General features: G+C 38.2%; 1 protein-coding gene across 2 annotated transcripts in view; it reads right to left on the bottom strand.

Annotated features, from left to right (window-relative positions):
- The window catches only part of nkain2 (sodium/potassium transporting ATPase interacting 2), a gene marked incomplete at its 3' end in the record, with an annotated part of 169568 nt that overhangs the window by 99901 nt on the left and 47082 nt on the right, over nucleotides 1-22585 (bottom strand). For both annotated transcript variants that reach the window (XM_084432703.1, XM_084432704.1), the window contains exons 2-3: nucleotides 19775-19912; nucleotides 11755-11835 (exon numbers count right to left, since the gene is read on the bottom strand). In XM_084432703.1, the coding sequence (XP_084288829.1) occupies nucleotides 11755-11835; nucleotides 19775-19912 (219 nt within the window). The remainder of the gene's footprint in view (nucleotides 1-11754; nucleotides 11836-19774; nucleotides 19913-22585) is intronic.

Genomic DNA, 22585 nt, shown 5'->3' with positions numbered 1-22585 from the left:
GGTAGACTGCACATCCACTGGTCATGCCCTGACAAATCACTCCATCCTTTCCTCAACTGATAAAGCATGGCAGGCAGACTTCTCAGCATGCATGACTTTCCAGACTGGTTTATGTTGGCTAGCGCTGTAACTGTAATGGAAATACACTACAAAATTACTAAAGTAAAAACTTGCTAATTGGTTAACTGTGAGAAAACATGTAGAGAATTTAAGTCAGTATAAGTTAACATTGTATTATATATATATAATATTACTAAAATAATTTAAATGTAAATAATAAAAAAAAGTCTATGAATTACCATAATTTACTGTTTAAATATATAACACTCAAGAAGAAAATTTGTAACTATGATAAAATGTACATTACCATTTACATATTTAGAGTCAGTATATATATTATTTAGGAAATGAACACCTTTTTCAGCAATGATGCATTAAATTGATCCAAAGTTACAATACAATTTTTTTCAATATTGATGATAATAATAAATGTTTCTTGAGCACCAAATCAACATACGAGAATGATTTCTGAAGTATCTTGTAACACTGAAGATGGGAGAAATGACTGCTGAAAAATCAGCTTTGCCATCACACAAATAAGTAACATTTTAAATTGTATATTACAATAGAAAACAGTTATTTTAAATTGTAATAATATTTCACAATATTGCAGTTTTACTATATTTTTGATTAAAGGAGTAGTTCACTTTATAATGAAAATTAGCCCATGATTTACTCACCCTCAAGCATAGGTGTATATGACTTTCTTCTTTCAGACGAATACAATCGGAGTAATATTTATAAATGTCCTGGCTCTTCCAAGCTTGATAATGGCAGGATTGCAACCAACAGATTGAAGCTCAAAAAAAGTGCATCCATCCATCATAAATGAACTCCAAACGGCTTCGGGGGGTTAAGAAAGGCCTTCTGAAGCAAAGCGATGGGTTTGTGTAAGAAAAATATTCATATTTAAAACTTTATAAAGTAAAATAACTAGCTTCCGGCCAAACAAACATACGGATCTGACTTAAGTGTAAAGCGCAACTTATGCGAGTAATGCGACACACTGCTCTTATTTACGCTACGCCATGACGCACTACGCTACTTCCGACGTCATAAGTTGCGCATTAGGCGTAAGTAGACTGCGAATGGCCGTTTGGCCGGAAGCTAGATTTTTACTTTGTAACGTGTTAAATATGAATATTTTTCTTACACAAACCCATCGCTTTGCTTCAGAAGGCCTTTATTAACCCACCGGAGCCATTTGGAGTTCATTTATGATGGATGGATGCACTTTTTTGAGCTTCAATCTGTTGGTTGCAATCCACTGCCATTATCAAGCTTGGAAGAGCCAGGACTTTTATAAATGAACTTTGATTGTATTCGTCTGAAAGAAGAATGTCATATACACCTAGGATGGCTTGAAGGTGAGTAAATCATGGGCTAATTTTCATTTTAAAGTGTTATTAAGTGTTAAAAATGTTATTTATTTATTTTTGCAAGTAAAAATGTGATATGTGCTGGTTAAGCCAGTAAAGAAGCTTGTTAGGTGCACCAGCACAAATACATTTACTTAAAAAGCAATCCAAGAAAATAAATTGCAGTGTTGCTCTGAATGTTAAAATTCCTAATGGCTTCAAACAACAACAAAGTATATGCATAACTATGAATATGATAATACGCATCAGTTTAGTACTCATTTCAATGCTCATTTCATAGTTCAGGTATTCCCAAACAACTGCCAATAGTGCATTGAGTATTATAACTTATGACTCAACCCTGCTGAAATACAACATCTGATTGTCTGTGTGGGTGAATAATGGGAGCGAATTCTCTGCTCTGAGGAGATCTGTTGGTTTTTCAGAGAATTTGTGCGTGCTTGTTTGTTTTGCGCTGAGTGACATTGAGGATGACACGCTTACTTCACAAAGAGCGCAACGGGACCCAAACCGAAGCCCCCTGCCGAGACGTGATTGATGGCAGTAGCTTCCAAAACCACAGAAAAGAATCTTTAATGAACAGACTTTCCCTCAAGATCACTGCCAAAAGACGAATAGACATAATGACGAAGTAAACTCGGAGTACTGCAGCAAACAATGAGAACAGTTTGGCTCTCAAAAGCATGTTGATTAGGACGAGTGCTACACCGTGCGAACGGTGGCCCCGTGTGCGAGTGAGGCCAGATCTAAATGTAGTCTCAACAAATGAACTGACAGTGTGGAAAATGGAGTTCTCCATCTCAGACATGGAGGTAAGACCCCCTGCACACGCGACGAACGTCTGAATGGCGCATTAGTGTCACTCCGATCTTAATGGCACATTGAAAGGGGAACTTTCATTGTCATTTCTAATAACACAGGAAGCCCTTAGAGCTCCATGTTCATCAGAAATAAGATTGGGCTGTCACCCTGTTCTCTCCCTTCACATTAACCCAGAACCGCTCCAAATCCTATGAAGTCTAAATGAGAGCTTTGTGGCTTTTAGTCCATGTGTGTGAAGTAAAAATTCAAATTTAGTCTTTCTATTCTGGGAAAATTAACTAAAAATATTGATGACTCATCCAATACTAAATCATGAGTCCTTCAATTTCTTCCTATTGTACTAGGAAATACACCAATGAAGGAGAGAAAACTGCACTTGTCAAGCCATTATATTTGATATTAAACTATGATGATGGAATTTAAAATCTATTGATTTTTTAGAAGGCCGTATTTCAAAAGAAAATCATTATTTATCATTAAATTTGCGCCCTTGTAGCAACATGTGTCCTAAGGCATAGAGTTCAGAAACAGCAGGGTTCAAATTGCTTCAAGTTATTTAGCACATCATTAGACTAAATGAAATATAATACAATTTGTAAAACTCAAGACCAGTCATGTAATGTTACAAAAGAGTTATTTACAGTGTCAAATACATGCTGTTCTATCACACTTTCTATTCATCAAAGAATCCCGAACAAAATATATCACAGTTTCCACAAAAATATCAAGCAGCGCAACTGTTTTTAACACTGACTATAATACAAATGTTTCTTGAGCAGCAAATCAACATATTAGAATGATTTCCTGAGGGATCATGTGACACTAGTAATGATGCTAAAAATCCAGCTTTGCCATCACAGGAATATGAAGCATTTACTAACTGCATATTCACTTTACTAAACAATACAAGTAACAATATATACATGGAAAAAAAAAAAACATCTCTATTTTTACCGCAAACAACTCCCCCATTCTCATTAAAATAAGCTTGTGGTTTCCACTTTAAAATCCAGTAACAAATAAAGTGAATATTGTCAAACTCACAGACCATGTCATTTTGTTATCTTATTAGGGAAAATAAGTGTTGTGTTCACAGCGGTGCGTTCTGAGAGGCAAACAATTATCTCTATGAGCTTTACTGTCAGCCAATGAACCGCATTAGAGCGAGCAGCTCGCACAGGTGTAGCCCAAACTCACCTGCGCCCCAAATACCTTCCCAAGCATCTCCTCTCTCCATGGCCAAGTGGCAGTGATATGTCCTGATGGGGAATGATAGCCTTATTGAGCCACTGGATGGGCTCAAAGTCATTTGTTTTGAGAAGCCAGGGCTGACAGGCCCAGCTTTTTCCCCACCAGCTCCCAATGAAATTGACTTTATCACTTTCACCCCCCGACAGTTTTTCAGACTTCCAACATTTTACTGAAGATGAGGACTCGGAGTATGTTGACAGGCTGGGCATTTTAAGCTGCCTTCTTTGTAAGGGGGAAATAAACCCACAGCGACATAGTTCTATGGATTAAGATGCTGTTATTTTGACAGTTAAATCAACAGCTCCACAGCAAATGTGAAATACTAATATAATACTTATAAATTCATGCTACCAGGCAAACATGTTAGAAGTTTTTGCATTGGGAAGCTATGGAGAATAACTGTTCAGTACGGACAGTCACACTAATGCTCAATACGACTTTTTAATGTTTTTTGAAAGACGTCTCTTCTGCTAACCAAAAATACAGTAAAAACAATTATTACACTTTTAAACAACAAAGTTTGCTATTTTAATATATTTCAAAATGTCATTTATTCCTGTGATTCTTGTGAATTTTCAGCATAATTTCTCCAGTCTTTAGTATCACATGATCATTCTGATTTGCTGATTTGCTGCTCAAGAAACATTTCTTAATATCAATATTGAAACAGTTATACTGCTTTATATTCTAGTGGAAACCGTGATACATTTTCTTTCAGGGTTCTTTGATAAATAAAACGTTCAAAAGAACAGCATTTATTTCAAATAGAATAGACTGAGAAGCAAAACTGTGTAAAAAAAATCATATCACAATAATTTTGTATTTTCAGAGAATTTGCCTTCGAGTTTTGTGAAGAATGTTTGACACAGTCTGAACATGACTAATATTTTATCTTTTTCCCTAAAACTTAGTTCTCTTAAAAACAGTTGAGTTTGCATGTATAGACAATGTTAAATAGTCAATATGAATGTCAGGTAGCGCTTCAACAGCGCTTACTAAACTAGATCCTAAGCAGCAAGGCAAGCACGCAATCTATCCCCAGGGATGGGGTAGACGATGGGGAGCGTCTTTCAGATTGCAAAGCGCGGTGCAATCTGCAACTCTCTTCTCTCGCCAGACTGTCTGTGTTTGCTTCTAAACTAGTGGACTGGATGGATGCTGCTGTGCTATTTGCTTTGGGCACCTCCTCAAAATCTCAGCTGTCACTTTTGCTCAACACCACTATCCTAAAGTAATGGCTCCCAAATCCCATTCCAAACATGCACATGTGGACTTGGAGATAGGGGGGTGGGGTTGTGACAGACAACAAACTCCTGAATATTCACATTAAGATTGATAAAAATATGTGGATAAACAGGAAATGCTTGCACACATACATTGGGCCCACAACATCAAATGTCAGTCATTCTTTGTATTTTTGAACCTACTGTTCAAAAAATGTGGGATCGGTGATATTTTTTAGTTTTTGTTAATTAATCTCTTATGCTCACCAAGGCTGCATTTATTTGTTCAAAAATACTATTACAATTTAAAATAACTGTCTTCTCTTTAAATATATTTTAAAATGTAATTTATGTGACGCAAAGCTGAATTTTCATCATCATTACACCAGTTTTCAGTGTCACACGATCCTTCAGAAATCATTCTAATATGCTGATGTGCTGCTAAAGAAACATTTCTTATTATTATCCATGTTGAAAACAGTTGAGCTGCTTAATATTTTTGTGGAATGTTTTTTCAAGATTCTTTGATGAAAAGAAAGTTTAAAAGAACAGCACAAGTCCGGACTGGCTACTGATTTGGCCCACTATCTTGCTCTAATTATTATTATTTTATATTATTGCCTGCCCAATGTGCCAAAGTGATCATTTCCGAATTCGGCATTTGATAATAAATCGACAATAAATCATGAAACTGTTAGTCTTAACTAGCAACGCTATGATTGGGCTCATGTCCACGTTGCGCCTCAGCTAAACGGTTTTGAACAGAGTAATCAATGAAAGGGACTCAAGGATGAAGAAAGCTGTTTTACTATCTTTGTATGAATTATAGTTTTGTTAAATCTTGGGTATTTGAGTCTTTCTAAGATGAACTTTTTTTTTTATTCCGTGCAAAGAAATTTCAATGAAGTGTAGTTTTGCAAGAGAGTTCGATGTGGGTGGTCAGAGTACTGGCAACCTGTGAGAAGTGCCGGTACGCAAGAAAAAAAGAGGCTAAGCAACTAATTAAAATATACTTCGAGCACTGTTCACAAAGCTTGTCATAAGGCATTCTGGGTCTGCCGTCTACATAAACATGCAACGCTGCCTTAGAATGTGAAGGCAGAACAATTAATTTTGCTATCTTTTGGAACGGTTTCCGCATCAAAAGTGCTCTTAAAATGCTATCGCCGTTGGCAGCTCGCTAGGTTTTTGCGATAGATCTAACGTGCCTATTCCTGCACCTTTACTTCCTACTCGTATAAGTAACAGAGCGAGTCTTGACTAATATTGAGTCCTGTGTGACCTAAAAAAATTTGAGACTGGGAATTGTCTCTTGTATTTATCTTCATTTGTTTCTGTGTGATCTAAATCTAATTGCCTGTGCTGGTCTCAACGGATTCTCTGCTGCTTAAACACATTACACCCACATTGATAAATCATGAACTGCACTGTCACAAGGAAATAAATTATGCTAAATAATATCCTATAACTTTTCTAACTAATTCAAGTTGCGTTGATGACTTGATGAGCGGATTCTGCGAGGCGGATCCACAAACTCCATTTATTTGCCTCTTCAAGTTCTCTCTGTTCCAAAGGAGAGCTCTCTGTGTGAAGACATCAATGATACCGAAGTGACTTTCTTCTCCAGCTGACAACGACTGACAAGATCCCTTGTGGGATGTGAAGCTCTCCGAATTCTCCAGTTAAAAAACGAAGAGGGTGTCTAACGGCAATGAAGACTCACGGAGAGCCTCTCGAGAGGGTTGTGGAGGCTCTCGATTTTTCCCACAAAGCTGTAGCTGTGACAGGCTGCCAGCCCCTCTGACAACGAGTTTCAGAAAGACACATCAGGACTGCCAATTCAGTGGACCAACAGCACCGAAGCCACAGCACATCAACTGGCCTTCTCTTTATAGACTTGTTCTGTAAACACTGAAAAGAACTGAAAAGGAACTGATCACTATAAATAGTTTTAAAGGGTTTAAAGTTTTTTTTTTTTACGACGCTCAAAGTTCAAAGCAAAGGGAGATATAAAAAAAATAGTCTTGGTCGGCTTTTAACACCGAACCTAAGGATACCGAACCTAAAGGCATAGGGATACTATCACAACTTGATTGGTCGGCTTTTATGACGTATATTTCGAGACAGAATTTATTGAACATCCAAAACAATGTTGTGTGCTGGGCTAAATGCGCTCATTGTATGTGCGTAGCCTACATATGATGGCATTTTGACTTGTGAAGAGCTTATAAAATATGTAAAGGAGTCAAAAAAGAGACAGGAATCACTTAATGAAGATCTGCTGCAAAGAGATGCGGTTCTGGTGCCTGTACTGAACTGTGATGGGCGTTATCGCGACTATGACCAGAAAAAAACAGGTATGTTTGAGCATTCTGTCCTTCTTAGCATCATGTCCCATGTTTGGTTCGTTTATATGTCTTTGGTCCATGTTGCATTCATATTTCATTCGAAATGCAGTAGAGTTTGTTTGGTGTGCACCAGGATTTGGATGGCAGCGTTCATACTTATTCAAATTAACATAACAGCACTAACAGAGCAATTGCACCAATCAAACCAAACATGCCAAGTGTGAATACACTTTTTGTTAAAATGAAAACTGTATATATAAAAATAAAAGATAATTCAAAATATTAAATTACATAATACTAAAATTATTCTAAATATACTACATTCTAACAGATTTGGAATGGCATGAGGGTCATGATGACAATTTTATTTTTTGGGGGTAAACTTTAAATGAAGCAAGAAGTTAAATATTCATGAAACAAAAAGGTGAGGGAAATTTCAGCATTCGCTTAGATACATCTCTATTGAAATCTATTGTGATTGGAGTCTCCCGTGAGAGCAATATATGTGAGTTGAAGTGACACATTTCAAATCATTCACTCTCAGTAGAGGTTCTATCTATTTTCTATTCTATTCTCACAACCGACAATGGCCTTGTGATATGGTCACTGGATTTAATGAACAATATCCCATGAATGATTCCACTAGACTACATTTCTTTCGATAAATCCACAACCACATCCCTCTACCGGCCTATTATTATTATTTTTTATTACTTTCCTCACTTATAATCCCAATTAACATCACTAACTGTGGGATTTTTTTTTTTAACTAAGACACAAATGGAATGCAAGGTGCAACTAAATAATATCCAGCAGATACAAGAAATATGTCAATGCAAGGTGAAGGCCGCATGGCCTCCTCATCAAAAAGGACAAAAGTGGGAAAAAAAGAAGAAATAAACTGAGTCGTACAACAAGGAATCTACCCTAAAATAATCCTCTTTGCTATCCTGATCTTGTAAGCCATGACTTTACTAATATAAAAACCTTGATGTGTGACACATCGGAACCTGATGGCATGAGAGGCTATAACAGAGAAATGATAGCTGAAGCCGGCGATCCGTCTGACATCTTTGACACCCTAGCTTGCAAAGCAGATCTAAAGTGAAATGTTCATTCTGTCATCCGAGATGCTTGATAAGATTGCACGTTAATGACATATCAACCAGAAGACCAGATTGACTGCCAGACATTTCTAGGTGATTTAGAGATTAAAGGATCAATCTCCATTACAGATCTGTGCCCGAGGAAAGGAGTGCAGACATTTGCGTTTTTATCATCAGTAATACACTACATCACTTCTGTCCACCTTATACCTGAAAACACTTTTTGTGAAAACAACCTTTTGACCAATGATGTCATAGAAATACGCGAAAGCATAGCATAGCACACATATCCTCTGCAGACTAAAGCAGGGTGCACACTGTACGATGTTAGCCATTATTTGGCCGTCTGAGACACATTTTGCAAATCCTAAAAGATTCCTCTTATCCTAGGCTAAAATCTGCAGTCTTTGATCGCTAGATTGACATGTTCGCCGACGGTAAATAAATGATCACTGTGATAAAATTTTACCTCAGATGAAATTCTGGCAGTGTCAGAAGATTTGACACACAGTCCTGCAGTGTGACTTCTCCTATGCCAACCGTCAAATCAAATACCAATAGAAGCGCAGAAACTAATGACGCAATTAGTACGACAACAACTACAAACCACCATTTCTCCAACCACATCATCTTTTTTTTCTTTTTTTTTTTACATTAACACTAGCGATTTTTTTCTTTGCTAGACATCATTTTAATTGCGCATGTAATGCAGCTCATAGTAACTGAACGTGTCACGGATTAATAATGTAAAACTCTGTATGAGTTTTCGTGCGTCCGTCCGTTTTTTAAAGTTTTTTTGTGCAGTCTGACATTAATGACACCTGTGATCCTACAGTGTAACATGGCTTACAATGGGGGTCATGTTCATACATTCTGACAAGCGAAGCAATGGGTTTGTGTAAGAAAAATATCCATATTTAAAACTTTATAAACTACAATCACTGGCTTCCGGCAATGGCCATATGCACATTCATGATAGCGTCGAGTTCCGGTAGAAGGGTGACCTCTAAATATTAAAACATTCTTACAAAAACCCATCGCTTCGCTTCAGAAGGCATTTATCAACTCACTGGGGTCGTATGGATGACTTTTAAGAGGGATGGATGTACTTTTTAGAGCTTCAAAAACTCCACACTATTCAAAAGGGGAAAATTGAGGGGACACTAAAGGGGACACTATTCAATGCTATTACAAAGCTGGGAAGAGCCAGGATATTATTTATTATAACTCGGCTGAAAGAAGTCGTATAGACCTAGAATGGCTTGATGGTGAGTAAATGATGGGATACTTTTCATTTTTGGATAGCGATAATCTTTGGCCTGCAATTACAGACTGTCGTTACATGACCAGTGGCTTGAAGTGCCTATATAAAAGCTTGCACTGACACTGAACTGAAGCAGCTGATGATAAACAGAAATCAAAATAAAAGTAGGGGTCTCCTCTGCTGACGTGGAACCATAAGAGGTTTCAGGATAAAAATGTAAAGGGCTCCATGGATCTAGTAATCAAGTTTCATGGCTGGTTTGCCATTTAATTGGGTACAGTATTTGAAACTTTAATACGTAACATATTTGCTCGCTATTTCTACACACATGAATAGACAATGGACTATTTAATAAATTATTATTAGCTGAAATGAAGGAGGCAAAGATGGGAAAATAGAGGGTAGAGGGAAAAACTATATGCAATAATGCTAAGATGCTTAGATGGACACATTTGTGAGAAAATCAAGCCGAGAGATCTCATAAAAAGCCAAGTGCCACACAATCATAACAGACAGATATGCATTTGTATGCACCAGATTTGCAATGCAATTGCAAATGTGTAGGATGGTTTGTATTTATTTGTGAAGTATTATCTTGGCTCATTTATTTATATTTGTAAAACACAATACATATTCGTTACTCCACTGCATTTTCACTCAAACTGACCATTGTACTTGCACATTGCTTTCTGTTTGTTTGCGAGTCGAGTTTTCCTTTGCAAAGTAGATCGAGTTTGTTTGCAAAATGCTGGATTTGTTTGTTTAATTATGGCACATAATTCGCTCCATATATGTATCCGGTTGCTAAGGTGTTCTGAGTGGTTGTCACTGCGTTGTCATGCAGTTGCTAAGGTGTTCTGAGTGGTCGTTAGTGCGTTTCTGTGGTTGTAGGAGCATTCTGAGTGATTGTCATTGCTACGTATGTGGTTGCTAAGGTGTTCTGAGTAGTTGTTATTGTGTTGCTATGCAGTTGCTGGGATGCTCTGAGTGGTTGTTATTGCATTGCTATGCGGTTATTGGGTGTTCTGTGTGGTTGTCAGTGTGTGTTGCTACGTATGCAGTTGCTAAGGTGTTCTGAGTGGATGTTGATGCAATGCTATGCGTTTGCTGGGGTGTTCTGAGTGGTTGTTATTGCATTGCTATGAGGTTGCTTGTATGTTCTGAATGGTTGTCATTATGTTGCTATGGGGTTGCTGAAGTGTTCTGAGTGATTGTTAATGCATTGACATGCGGTTGCTGGTATCTTGATATCTTACACTCAAAAACAGCTAGATGGAGTGCAACAGGATGGACATTTTTTTAATTCTTAAAGTTGGCAAGCCATCTTAAAAAAACAACATATTGGTGCACCACCGCTTAACTGTTTCCAAGCCATTGACATTTTTCTGGCAATCCATGTTTTCAGTGTTATATAGGGGGTGCTGTTATGCATCTTCTGAAAGAGTACAGAATCCCCGAATCCAAAATTAAGCGAAGAAGAAGCTTAGAGGAAGAAGCAAGATTGCTTACGCACATGTAAGCTACTGCGATCATCAAACATTCAACAGCATTTAAATCAAAACTGCCTAATGTTACCGAATGAAGTGTCGAACCCATAAAGAGATATAGGACTGCCCAAGCTTTGGGGGTGTTGATGGACTCGATTTACCCGATCTATGTTTTGATCATCATTCTGGATCTGATCTGAACAAAGCCTTTGACAAATGTGATTTTCTCAGCTTTTTGTTCAAAATGTTGCTTACCTACATTCAAGTGTTGATAAAAAAAATGCATGAAGCTAGAATAGTTTTTTCACCCTGTTCTTTCTTTTGATGTATTTAATGTTCAAATATTCACACAACAAAATATTCGGTGGGCCATTAAAGTTTTGTGAAAATGATCAAAATGCTGATGCACTGACTTGTAACTAAAAAAAACTTGGAAGGCAAAGAGTTAAAATTTCAAAACTAGAAAAATTATATAAGGAAAAAAGAAATAAAGATACTATAAAAAATCTAGATGAAGTAGTTAATCCCACTAAGCAAACTGACCCCAAAACTCAGTCCAAGCCCTGTATCCAGCTCTAGAAAGGATTTTAATGTAGACCCAGCTGTGACTCTGAAATACTGATAAAAGAACCAATACATGCCTTTCCTGACCTAATACTAATGCAGGTTGATGATCTGCAACATATTCCTTAAAAAAAGCCACTTTTAAATTCATGAACAACACTTGCTTACAGAGCTTAGATATAAACAGAAAACACTGATAGCCAAGCTGAGGGATTATACATTGCAAAAGAAGTACAAAATCAGATGTTACCTTTGAAAGGTCACCCACTTCCAAATAGAAACAGATGATGAAGACATTCCAGGCGACCCAAAGCACCAACCAAACCGCGTACTGTAAAAGAGACAAGAACATGGTGTTTGAAAGATCCATTTCAACCTCAGACCCCCAATAACCACCTAACCAAATAAACATTTGCATTTGCGTGATTAATTGGCATAAATTGGATATTTTCTCTGTAATTAATTCTCCGATGCGTGTTCCTTAAAACATTCTGCCTCCACAAATCTTGAATCTGCCAAAGAAGCGATATGGGCAGGCGATGCATTTCACGGTGGAAGCAAGAGCCCTGTGTGGGAGTTTGTGAGGGTTGCTTGTTCCCCGGTTCATGAGTTAACGCTTATCGAAATAGCGGGATGTGATTATGAAACGATGAAACATATTCCCCAGCAAAATTGTAGCCGTCGCAGGGGGGTGTCTCTGAAAATGAAGTAAATTTTTGTTAAATAAACACAGGTCTCATCCCGTTTCACATCATTAGGGAATGCCGCAAACTGCTATTATGTTAAACGAATTTGTTCAAAAGATGAGAGTAGAGCGGAGCGCTGAATTTGCTCATGAGCATTAGCAGCTCGTAGCATGTTTTTACTGATTAAAATGTGAGAGGTACGCCGCGTGAGAACTCAGAGGTCTGTTAGGCAGGCAGTGATCTTTAGATAAAATAACACTTATCTGATCCAATTCAAAGTGAGACAGGTGAGTACAAATGAAATACTGAGCGAGGGGAAATGCAAAATCAATCTGAATTACCTGATGGGACTTGAGCGGAAAAACTCGGCCTTTAACGCTTGAAAATGAGCAGTTAGCGACATGCATTTCGAGTAGCTCCCCAAAAGTGGCTCTAATAGATAAATCAATATGGACTTAGCTTTGATAAAAATGGGCATGTGCAAAGACACTTCAACCTCCCGTTACATATGTACTACCTCTCTGCTAGGGTGCACCATTCAGAATTGAACTAAGAATGCCTGCTAAATTTTTTATTCAGTGCCTGGATTTAAACTGAGCTTCATCATGCAGAATTTGAATGCAAGAAATCGGAATTAAAATTCAAAGAAAGTCATATTACAATTTTTTAACTAGAAAAGCAAAGATAGTCAGACTTTGAATTTTAGCTTGTTAAAGTCTCTGTTTTGAAAAATAAAAGTTTTAAAAGCTTTCAACTGTGCCAGTGTTTATGCAGACAGAACTAGAGCAATTCACAGAATGATCAATAGAACAATAGATAAAACAATAGATAGAACAATAGATAGATAGATAGACAGACAGACCAATTAGCTTAGACAGATGGACAGATAGGCAGATAGATAGATAGATAGATAGATAGATAGATAGATAGATAGATAGATAGATAGATAGATAGATAGATAGATAGACCAATTAGCTTATAGACAGATGGACAGAAGAGAGAGATAGACAGACAGACAGACCATTAGACCAGTGTTTCCCAACCTTTTTTCAGTCAAGGCACCCTTTGAAAATTTAAAAAAATGTGTGGCACCCTACACTAGTGTTGTCACTATACTACTTTGATACACTCTAAAAACTGCTGGCTTGTTTCAACCCAGCTTTGGGTCAAATATGGACAAACCCAGACGTTGGGTTAAAAATGTAATGTAAAAATCGAACCCAATGGCTGGGTTTGTCCATATTTGACCCAAAGTTGGGTTGAAACAAGCCAGCAGTTTTTAGAGTGTACTATACCTTGAAATGTATACATTTTCAATACCACAGGGAAGAACTGCCGTATAGGCCTACTGTCATATAGATATTTTTTATATTATCAAAAAATTTTGTCCATGCATTTAAAGTCTAGGAAATCATTCATTTCTTCTGAAGAGATCACTTTACATGATGACATATTTAATTAAGGCTTTTATTCATATATAAACATTGCTCAATTACCATTGCAAATCTCACCTAAATGTTTGCTCACTCAGTGTATTTGTGTTTTTATACTGGGATAATTTTGTTATAATTGCACAAGATAGCTTGTTTTTTATATATTTTATGTCATAATTTCACAGATAATCTCCAAATTAATGTAAAAACAACATAAAGACAGTATATTTCAAATAATTGTTTAATGGCATCTTTTTATGAATGAAGTGTTATTTGATTCTGATGTCACTGCTGCACGTGGATCCCACACACGTCCCATTTTCTCACAACTCTTAACGTTCATTTAAGACTTTATTTAACTAATTTAAGACTGCTCTCATGAGGATACTCAAAGCGAAAGAGAAGTCGATTCTGGCGCGCATCGTTCTGTGCGTCGTGTGTGTCGTGTGTGTTAGCATCACAGAAAGAGCATTCTCTTTTGTATTTTCTCGCTTGCATGGTTTAAAAGCATTTTCATGAAGAAGAACGTGATTATAGAATGTAACGCTAGCCAAAGGATGACAGAAAAAAAACGGATGCTGCTTTAATTGCGTTAAATATTTTTAACGCGTTAAACTGAAAAACATTAAATCGCACGCGTTACCGTTGACAGCAGCACAGACATAACCGATGTGTTTATGTGAATACGCGGCAAGACGGACGTTGTGACAATGTTTTCGTGTGTATTTGACCGTAAGCGCAACAATGAAAAATAGGCAGCTTTATGTGGACGCACTGGGAATGAGGCACGGGAATAAAATCACGCGCAAGCGCAACCCCCACCCCGGTTGGGAAACGCTGCATTAGACAGACAGACAGACATTCTCTGTTTTGCATTTCTTTGAATTGCAATTCAGTACATTTCTTTTCCTGTCATTCCCATTCAACTCCCTATATATGGGAAGTGACTAATTCTGTTGAAATCCTCATCAAGACCTCAATCAAAATCCTGCTCTCTACCAGTGTTAGGCAAGCCACTCAAAATTATAGCTAGCTAAGCTACCAATCCAGCACTCTACCGATAAATTAACAAAGCTATGCTGAAAACGATTATTTAGAGAAGATAGCTACAACATGTCTTACATTTAAGCTACTTCATATTTTTTAATAAGCATGGAATAATATAAATAGTCATATATAATTTGATCTAATACATACACTCACCTAAAGGATTATTAGGAACACCATACTAATACTGTGTTTGACCCCCTTTCGCCTTCAGAACTGCCTTAATTCTACGTGGCATTGATTCAACAAGGTGCTGAAAGCATTCTTTAGAAATGTTGGCCCATATTGATAGGATAGCATCTTGCAGTTGATGGAGATTTGTGGGATGCACATCCAGGGCACAAAGCTCCCGTTCCACCACATCCCAAAGATGCTCTATTGGGTTGAGTTCTGGTGACTGTGGGGGCCATTTTAGTACAGTGAACTCATTGTCATGTTCAAGAAACCAATTTGAAATGATTCGAGCTTTGTGACATGGTGCATTATCCTGCTGGAAGTAGCCATCAGAGGGATGGGTACATCGTGGTCATAAAGGGATGGACATGGTCAGAAACAATGCTCAGGTAGGCCGTGGCATTTAAACGATGCCCAGTTGGCACTAAGGGGCCTAAAGTGTGCCAAGAAAACATCCACCACACCATTACACCACCACCACCAGCCTGCACAGTGGTAACAAGGCATGATGGATCCATGTTCTCATTCTGTTTACGCCAAATTCTGACTCTACCATCTGAATGTCTCAACAGAAATCGAGACTCATCAGACCAGGCAACATTTTTCCAGTCTTCAACTGTCCAATTTTGGTGAGCTCGTGCAAATTGTAGCCTCTTTTTCCTATTTGTAGTGGAGATGAGTGGTACCCGGTGGGGTCTTCTGCTGTTGTAGCCCATCCGCCTCAAGGTTGTGCGTGTTGTGGCTTCACAAATGCTTTGCTGCATACCTCGGTTGTAACGAGTGGTTATTTCAGTCAAAGTTGCTCTTCTATCAGCTTGAATCAGTCGGCCCATTCTCCTCTGACCTCTAGCATCAACAAGGCATTTTCGCCCACAGGACTGCCGCATACTGGATGTTTTTCCCTTTTCACACCATTCTTTGTAAACCCTAGAAATGGTTGTGCATGAAAATCCCAGTAACTGAGCAGATTGTGAAATACTCAGACCGGCCCGTCTGGCATCAACAACCATGCCACGCTCAAAATTGCTTAAATCACCTTTCTTTCCCATTCTGACATTCAGTTTGGAGTTCAGGAGATTGTCTTGACCAGGACCACACCCCTAAATGCATTGAAGCAACTGCCATGTGATTGGTCGATTAGATAATTGCATTAATGAGAAATTGAACAGGTGTTCCTAATAATCCTTTAGGTGAGTGTATTTATTAATTTGCTAATTGGTTGGTTTCTCCACAACCAACAAATTGACACACATTTGAATAAAAAAATATATATATATATATTGTCAGGGAAAATGTAATTTGTAATGTTAAAAATTTGTTTGTCAATGCTACCCAAAAAAAAAAAAAAAAAAAAAAACCTTTGATAATGAAAAGCTAAATGACTTAAAAACTAAAAATACTGAGAAAAATAGTTAAACTAGTTGTAACAACGCTACTGCTCAACACATCTTAAGTGCAAACAATCCTGGGCAGCCCTTTATAAAGTCTTACACATGATTTGTTGCTGAATCTAGTCATTATGATTTTCAAGTTGAGCATTATTGCAGCCATTTATTAAAGCTGACCTTGTACAAGAGGGTTGACTCACTCGGGTCAACCCTTGCAATGTAGCTGTTCTTTATTTACAGCAATGTAGCTGTTCTTTATTTACAGATTTGCAGTTATATGCAAAGAATCGTGAGCGCCTAGGAGGCTAGGAGCAAAGATCAACACATCATGATGGTCTTCCAACTAGAATGTGGTTGATGTATCTCCTGTCTTCCATGCTCTGCTGTATAAGAAGGAGCCTCCTCCGCATGTTAGAGCAGAAGGGGGTCTAGACGGAGCGATTGACTTCAATTAAGTCTCATAATCCTGCTTGATATCTCTAACACGCATTTGAGTTGATCCGGAGGGAGGAGGTTATCAACGCGTTCTTGACGAGGGCTGTTTCAGCCTAACCTTTCCCCACAAACAGAGCGCAACAGACCGTTGAGATGGGAGGAATTTTGCCATCTTGAAATCTGACGTGTTGTCAGGACATTAGATACAGAAGATGTGGGCATGTAGTGGAACCTCATTTGGCCATTTGCCAGCCACTGGAACGTGCCAAGTTGAATTAGAATAAAAATTTATCTGGCCTGACAGCATCCCCAAAACAGATATAAGCAAGAGTAATGTTCGAATGTGAGCAATTTATCTCTGTAGGAGACTCTCTCTCCATCTCTCTGGCCAGCCACTGCTCCTTGACTGGAAAAATTTGAGCATTGTTTATTCCAAAGGGATACACATAACACTAAAAAAGGCAATCTGTTTCATCTCAACTGGGTGACATGGTCCGAATCACATTTGAGTCAATGACCCGGTCCGTCAGTACATTGATATCTCTCTGTTACACTGGCCAGGGTGTTAAATGTCCGTTGTACCTGACTGTAGAGAAAAGCTGTCACAACATGCGGTCTAATCTCATCCGTGCTGAACAACTGTTTCTTCCACAATACCATATATTAGGTATAACATGCTTGATGGACTGGATACAAATATAAATCATGTGTAAAACTGTCTAACACCATGTCTACACTGGTTGCGAGTGGGCAACATAATCTATTATAATCAGTGATTCTGTCTACACTGGATGCAGCACGATGCAATGAGTCATCGACTGTAAATTGATGCCCCCTTCCATTTCTGATGCGTCACAACAATCTTCGCTCCCAGTGTAGACACGGTGTAAGGGTGTTTCACATGATTCATTTGATTCAGAACCAGGGCATACATTAAAACAGCAATCGCTCAAATCTGCACCAATAAGTTGGACCAAAACTACCTTAAGGAATACAAAATAAGAGAAAGAAAGCGACAATAAATTCATTGAGCTTTAGTTATAAAAATATTCTGACCAATGAAGGGACAATTTGCTCACAAAAGAAATAAATCTTAAAACCAGCCTAAATGAGTTTGCTGGTCTTAGTTGGTCTCCCAGGCTGGTCTTTTGCCTTGTTTTACACAGGTTTTGAGCACTTTTCAGCTGGTCAGATGCATCCCCATCACTTTTTGCCAGGGTCAATATTGTCCCTATCACTTTTTGAAACATCTTGTGGTATGAATGTACCTAATACACAAGAAACATGTCCAGTTGATCATCAATTCGTTCGTTTGTGTTAAATAAGAGGTGATCTGGAATGTGTTGTTTTTGAAAACATGCTGAGTGCCTGTTGCCGCTGTTATCACTTGCAGAAGGCACACTGTGCAGTCTTCACACAGATCAGCACTTCTTTCTATCACTTAAAGCTGTTGCGGAGACTCTCTATTTGTTCCAGTGAAATCACAAAACATGAAACATCAATAAAGTTAACTACTGATATTGATTACTGGACATCGTAATGTTATTTTTTGTGCGTTATTTTCCAGCAACTCCCCCCCCCACACACACTTCTGTCCCACCCACTTTTTAAACAAAGTTAAGCCACTGGTCAGATGGATAGACCAGCTGGCCACACAGCTAAACCAGCTAAACGACAGCTTAGCCAGACTGGGTCACCAGACCATATTAAAGCAGTTCAGACCAGCAAATCAGTTTAGGCTGGTTCAGAGTTTAGGGTTTATTTTAATAGAGATGTGACAATGTGACACAAATGTTGGTCTTTTTTTATTATTTACGAACCAAATTAAAGAGAAAATGCAACATTGTAACAATTTAGTCCATTTTGGACACAAATACAGATCGTGATTAAAACATTAAGGATGTTTTCATACCTCCCTTAGTTTGTTAGGGAATACAGACTGTCCATACTCAATGTGAAACTGCTGCAAACAACAATCACATACAATCAGAACATATTTTGGGCCAGATTTCCTAAACAGGGCAAATTATTGTGAGAGTGCAATTCCCATGGGCGGTGCTAGGGAGGGGCTAGCAGGTGCTTCAGCACCCCCAAGAAAGACCAAAGCACCCCAACAGCACCCCCAAAAATCATTTCTGGAAGCAATTATATTCAGGCTGTATTTTATGGAAGCCCTGAACCGCATGGTGAAGAAAAAAGAAAAGAAAACTTATCTTGTTATTTCGAGATATTAAGTCGTTATTTCAACATAATATCTCGTTATTTCGACATAAGTCGTTATTTCGACATAACATCTGTCATTTCGTCATAAGTCGTTATTTCTACATATAACGATTATTATATCCGATATAATAAGTAGTTATTATGCACGCGTGTCACCAGATTTACAAATGCACATCTTGCTTGTTGCACGCACACATATTATGTCGAAATAAAGAGATGTTATGTTGAAATAACATTATTAATAATAATAATTTTTTAAGAATATTTTATTGAATGCTGAATGTTGTGCTTGTTCAATTTAATAAAATTTTAACTTGAATTGTGATAATTAAAATAACTGAATATTAAATATTGAGTGGCCAAGTATAGATGGAAGTGGAAAGTTCTGCGCGTGATCTACATTCACGTCTACTTGCATCTGAAAGGGAACTCCAACAAATTCATATGCAATAAGGTCAGCCGCAAACATAACTGTGTCCACGCCTTTTCAGCGCTAATTTTCACTGTGTGTCTTTAGTAAATCCTGACAGTAGTTTTTAACGCCAAAAGATGGTTTGCGCTGCTGCAAGCTGTTAGTAAATCTTGCCCTTGATGTTAAAGAGCATATGTGGAGCTGGATTTTGGACCAATGAGATTTCAAAGTGGGTGAGGCTAGCCAATAAAACAAGACTGAAACCAAACGATTGTCAAAATGTCCTGTTGCTCATCACGGTTGCAAAATGTTAGGAGAAAAACGTATCATGGAACAGATTTGCCTGGCTAGGACTAAAAGTGGGACAGTTTTATGGATACCAGTGGTATTAATACAACAAAATGACAGCATAACCTGCAGGGGTGAAAAAGAATATGTCACAAACAGAATATGAAAATATATGTAAACTCACCATGGTCACGTATCGCGGTCTGAACTGTACTGTTCCAAAGAGTCCTAGAATCACTGTGATGATGTGGACAAAGTTTGTGAGGATTGGAGCCCACTGGTATCCAAGGAAATCAAATATCTGTCGCTCCAAGATGCTGATCTGGAAAGGAGAAATAGAGGAACAAGACACTGCTTTACTAAGCAAAAACAAAGACAATATACTGACATACAAGCATTTATTAGCATAAAGGCATAAACAGATTTCGTTTTATGATGACACTCTGATGCCAGCTGGAAGGCAGGGTGAGATGACGGACCGCCAGGCCACATGTGAGAGCACACAGCCTACAGGAAGCCAGAGGAATACCCCTGTCACACAGGCGATTAATTAGGACAGAGACGTGCCGCTCTCTGGAGTCAAACCCCCACCCTTCCACAAACACCAGAGTTGACTTGGAAATTAAAGCTGGCAAGTCCAGCCTCGCAGCTCTGGGTGCTCCAGTCTCAGCCACTGATTGGACATGACACTGATGTCAATACCACAAGCTATGGCACTTCCAAAAGCGGACCAGTACAGGGTCACGGTTTTATCCCCAAAGGACCTAAAAGCAGCCAGCCTCATAAAGCTAATGCTAATAGAACCCGTGTCTCCAGCTGCATTCACCAACAGGCACGAGAAGCCTTTAACAACCTCAGATGCTCAAGGTCTTTTCTGGAAAGGAAACCAAGCAAAAATCTCACCATTGAATCATCTGCTTTTCCGCATGATGTAACAGAGGATAGTAATGGGCATAGCGTCAAGAGGAAGGTTGAAAATGCAGCCGCTGAAAACACGAATGTCATTGTGACCTCAATAGATTCATTTAACAAACAGCTTCTCAAGTGAACATCAATAGAGGCCTCAGAGGATTCAATAGCAGCATGAATATCAAATGACTTAAAGTTGCACAGACATGCTATATATGAGTGTTTCCTACTGGATGATGTTTTCATGACCCCTTTAATATAACAACATTCCTAGTTTCTATTAATAAAAAAAATCGTAGTCAGAAGGGAACCAATGTCTTAAACTACACGTTGTCATATGAGCAGTAATATTACCAATTTGAGTTTCACAAACAGTTCTTGCTTTGACAGGTATGAATAAAAACAAAGTCCCGTGGTTCAGTAAGCGAATCATAAATTAATTCAGTAACCATTCTAGCAGATTTAGTGATTCATTCAGTGAAGCATTTGTAGGACTCACAACTTATTAAAATATAATTTGCAATGGCGCTGTAGATTGCATGACAGTGAAGGAAACACTGTTCTTTGTAATTGAGCAGCAGTTCATGCTATAAATCTATCAACAGTAGACAAAGCTCAGGAGTTTATAAATCTGTGCATCTTGTCCATGCAGTTCTGCCCAGTGAGGACCAGTTTGTGACCCCCCTCCACCCCCTGGTCTCCCCGAGGGACGTGTCTTCTTTTGTCCGGGTGTTTCCTTTGAGCTTCTGCTAGCATACATCTGGTGAGCGTGTCTGTCCCAAACACTTAAGTCTTCGATCATAATGAAAGGTATTATCCTGACAACACCAAGCAACACCAGCGCACTTCATGCAAGTTTTTTGATTAAGAATCGTCACAGCTCTGGGGTGCAGATGAGATTAGTTTTGTGTCAGAATAAAAGTAGTTCCCTTTCCAAATTCCACCCACTTTATTTTATTATTTTTTTCCACAATTATGTTTGCTTTCCCATTCAGCCTTCAGTGGCATGGTGTGTTTTTATGAATCATGGCATGTGATTTCCCCCTGCACTAGCTCTTGTTTATTTTCACTGTCCTCCATATTTCCTCTATGAAACAGATGGATGAAAAGACAAATGCATTACCATCTGTTTTCTTAAAGGAATAGTTCATAAAAGAAAATTCTGTCATTATTTACTCACCGTGATTTTGTTCCAAACATATAAACTTTCTGAAACACAAAAGACTGTTTATGAAGAATTATTCTGGTAGCTCTTTTTTATGAAATTACCATGCATGGGAACTCAGGTTTTCAATCTTCTAAAAAGGACACCAAATCACCACTTCAAAACAACTCATGCACTATATTTCAAGTCTTCTGAAGTCACACAATATCATTGTGATGAACAGACCAGAAATTACTGTACTGTAACTCGGTTGAAATGTTGACATCTGATCTAGCTCTCCTTTGAACGTTTATAAGAGTTTATGAGAGAAGTAATAAATCATTTTTGAGAGTCAAATCTTTCCAATAAATAGACAGATTTTGTTAGCAAACCCGGTCTGAATGATTTGTTCATGAATTGGACTGAACAGATTCTCAAGTTCAACTCAATAACCCCATTGAGTCAGAGGGAATAACAGTTCGCTAGAGGGAAAGATTATTAGTAAATAATTACTCAAATCTTAAAAAGAAAATTTCATATGCAGAAAAAGGTACGAGGCCTGATTGACTTGCATTAGTTGTTGAAACTCGCAATTATGGTAAGGGGCGTGACATTTCCAAAACATATTCCAAGCAGTTGACCAATCACAACACACTGGTCTAGTCAACCAATCAGAGCACATTGCACTTTTCGGAAGGAGGGGCTTCATAGAGACAAGAACTAAACAGGGGTGCGTTTCCCAAAAGCATCGTTAGTCAACATAGTCCACCGAGTCGGTATTTCCCGAAACCATCGTTCTAACGAACATTCGCAAACAGCATCGCAAAGTTGTGTGGTTGGAACGACAACTCTCGACCTGTGGTTAGAAGCATAGTTTCTAGTTTGCATGACATGTGGACTTAATAAATCCTTATCTTGAGCAAAATAAGCAAGATGACATTC

The sequence above is a fragment of the Rutilus rutilus genome (assembly GCF_951802725.1).
Source record: "Rutilus rutilus genome assembly, chromosome: 15".
NCBI lineage: Eukaryota > Metazoa > Chordata > Actinopteri > Cypriniformes > Leuciscidae > Rutilus > Rutilus rutilus.
Note: the sequence above shows the minus strand (reverse complement) of the source record. Positions and strands in the feature narration are given on the sequence as shown.